The sequence below is a fragment of the Propithecus coquereli genome, unplaced genomic scaffold, assembly GCF_000956105.1.
Source record: "Propithecus coquereli isolate 6110/MARCELLA unplaced genomic scaffold, Pcoq_1.0 Scaffold575, whole genome shotgun sequence".
Taxonomy (NCBI): domain Eukaryota; kingdom Metazoa; phylum Chordata; class Mammalia; order Primates; family Indriidae; genus Propithecus; species Propithecus coquereli.
This window is the reverse complement of record NW_012151674.1, coordinates 879,959-882,661: the sequence shown is the minus strand read 5'-3', so window position 1 is coordinate 882,661 and position 2,703 is coordinate 879,959. Positions and strand designations below refer to the sequence as shown.

Genomic DNA, 2,703 nt, shown 5'->3' with positions numbered 1-2,703 from the left:
CCTTCACTAGTGGAATAAGTCATGGGTTGCTAAGGGCCAACCTGCCTGAACAGGCTACATGAGGACCTCAGAGCACAACCCATTGTGAGGAAACATGGTTTGTCTCTGAGGTTCTAGAATTCCCAGAGCTCTGACTCAGCATTGGGAGCTTCTGCTCACAGTTTTCTTCACTGCTCTTGGGGTCCCCACACTAGGGTCCCTTCTTTCTCTAAATCCAGATGAACAAGTTTGTCTTACTAATGAGTCTTTGCCTGCTCGGGTCTGCCAGAGGTGAGTCTTATCTAGGCTTTGGGTAGATACATAACAGGCCTTCTTTAAGGTGTTTCAGACGTTGAAGAAGGAAGACCAGTCTCTTAGTTACCCAAACAAATCTGACTCAGAATCAAGAGTAGCTAAACAAATCCAACTCTGAGAGCTCCTAAACCAGTTGATTTCTCCTAATTATGGCTTTACAGTCGGAGGGGCCCACTGGCCTGGCATAGTCTTATTCCTACTTCTTTTAACCACTCAACATTTGTACCTGATACTCTGGGAGATGTGAGGATAGGCCTACTGGTTCTGTAGAAGTCCAAATGAAGGTCTGTCCCTACCAATTGAGTGTAAAGGCTCCTTATGTAGTTAATTTACCAAGGAAAGATAGAAGGACATGAGAATGTGACTTGCCCAGAAAGCCACCTCAGAACATGGCAGTGATATAGGCCAGGGACCTTACAAGCCTCTCCTTTATGGCTGTGTTCTATCCATCCAGTTGTCTGTATCTCCTCTTTCAGGATCCCCCATTCATGGTGGGCTGTGTTCCCTCCTGCCTCCCACAGAAGAGAGAGGCCATGAGGTCTGAGCTGTTAGTAAAATGACAATGTATTTTCTTTAATGTCAGCTGTCAGAGATTTTGCTTTTTCCTTTGTTGGACTTTGAAAAGTTGACTCAGAAATGTAGCTACACAGCCACCAGATGGTAGTATGTGCCAGGCACATGGTGAAGCAATGAGTCATAAACTGTAAGAATGACTAAAATTTAGTGTGCTTTTTCAAGCCCCCCTTCTATATCAGAAACATCTCCTTAATAAAACTTCTGTTAACTACTAAAGAATCAATCAAGTAATAAGTTTTTAAAATAAAAACCTCCTGAAAGCCTTACTAAATCTTACCTTTCCTTTATCAACATATTCTAACCCTAGTCTTACAGAAAGTCATTGATTGTAAGTACTGCAAAGCTCCCAGAATATGTGTCTATTGCAGGATTCTTCCAGAACTTGAGTACTCTGGGGCCTTAGACTGCCTAAGCCTCAAAGATCCTGTAATTCCTCTCAGCTTTTGGCTAGGATTAATAGCTCGGTTATTGTAATCTACTTCTCCTCTAGGCAGCTCCATCTAATCAAATTGTCTGTTTGGTGCTTCCATTCAATTAAAATGAAAGTTATACTTAAGGAATATTTGTCTGGCAGTCATTAATGAGGTGCATTAGAGGTAAAAGAGACCGGCCAGAAGAGAACCACCATTTAAGAATTTGGTAATTCCCAGTGTAAGGTAGAGAAAACTAATTGGGTACCTAAGCACTGATGCACTTCACAATTTATCTTATTAAATACTCATGACAACTCCACGAAGTAGGTGTAAATGGTATGTTGCAAGGAGTCTCAATTCAGAGATATGAGATAGGCCAAGAATTTTTTATATTATTTATACCAACTTTGCTTTCTGAGTCCCCAACCACATGGATTAGGGATTGAGTGTGAGAAAAAACTTAACCTTACCAAATAAAGAAAGGTGCCTTAATCCCTTCTGATAATTTTTGTGAGCTCATTAGATATTTGTCATCAGTTGATCTTGTTTGAAAGTTTGAATCTTCCACCCCTAACTTAGGCTAGAATTACTCAGGTATTGAAAACTACTTGCTTTCTCTCTGTCTCTCTTCCATCTCCATTCTTTTTGCCTTTCACCCATAGAGGAATGACAGGGAAAGTTGGTGGTGGACTTCTAATTACATCAGATTTGCTGAGGCTGACTTTGTCAAGGAGACACATTCATTTCCCTTCAGGCACTTCTGGTTCATGAACGAGTGGGTACCCCTGTGCAGTTCTTAATATTGTGGATCTTAAAATTCTTCCCTTCAATCCCAGAGGTGGTCTCTTAGGGTACTTAGCTGACTTCCCCCAACAGCAGCACTATCTTCAGGTGCCTGATCTAGGCCCATAGAAAACCTAGGAGTCTCACAACATTAGCCTCACTCCATAGGAAAGTAGTCTTTTATCCCATTTTCTCTCTCACTTTTGCCATCTCTCTTCTGTTCCTTCTCCATTCCAGGAACATCAGGTCACCCTGATGAACCTCCTGGCTCTATGGATCATCATGCTTCAGTTCAACAACTTTCAGGAGAGTACTTTTCACTTGCAAACCCTTCAGATGCTGAGGCTTTATATGAGACTTCTTCAAGAGGGAACACTTTAAGTGAGCACACTTCTGGAGAACATGATGCCGGTGAACATACTTCGGCTGACCACACTGCAGATGAACAGCCTTCAGGTGAGCATGCTGCAAGTGAACAGCCTTCGGGTGAGCACGCTGCAGGTGAACAGCCTTCGGGTGAGCACGCTGCGGGTGAACAGCCTTCGGGTGAGCACGCTGCAGGTGAACAGGCTTCGGGTGAGCAAGCTGCGGCTGAACAGGCTTCGGGTGAGCACGCTGCGGCTCAACAGTCTTCTGG

General features: G+C 43.3%; 1 protein-coding gene across 1 annotated transcript in view; it reads left to right on the top strand.

Moving 5' to 3' along the window:
• The first annotated feature begins 218 nt into the window (after positions 1–218).
• ACRV1 (acrosomal vesicle protein 1) overlaps positions 219–2,703 on the top strand; it is a 7,707-nt gene continuing 5,222 nt past the window's right edge. Inside the window, exons 1-2 of the mRNA XM_012658145.1 lie at positions 219–270; positions 2,304–2,699. Of these exons, the coding sequence (XP_012513599.1) occupies positions 219–270; positions 2,304–2,699 (448 nt within the window). The remainder of the gene's footprint in view (positions 271–2,303; positions 2,700–2,703) is intronic.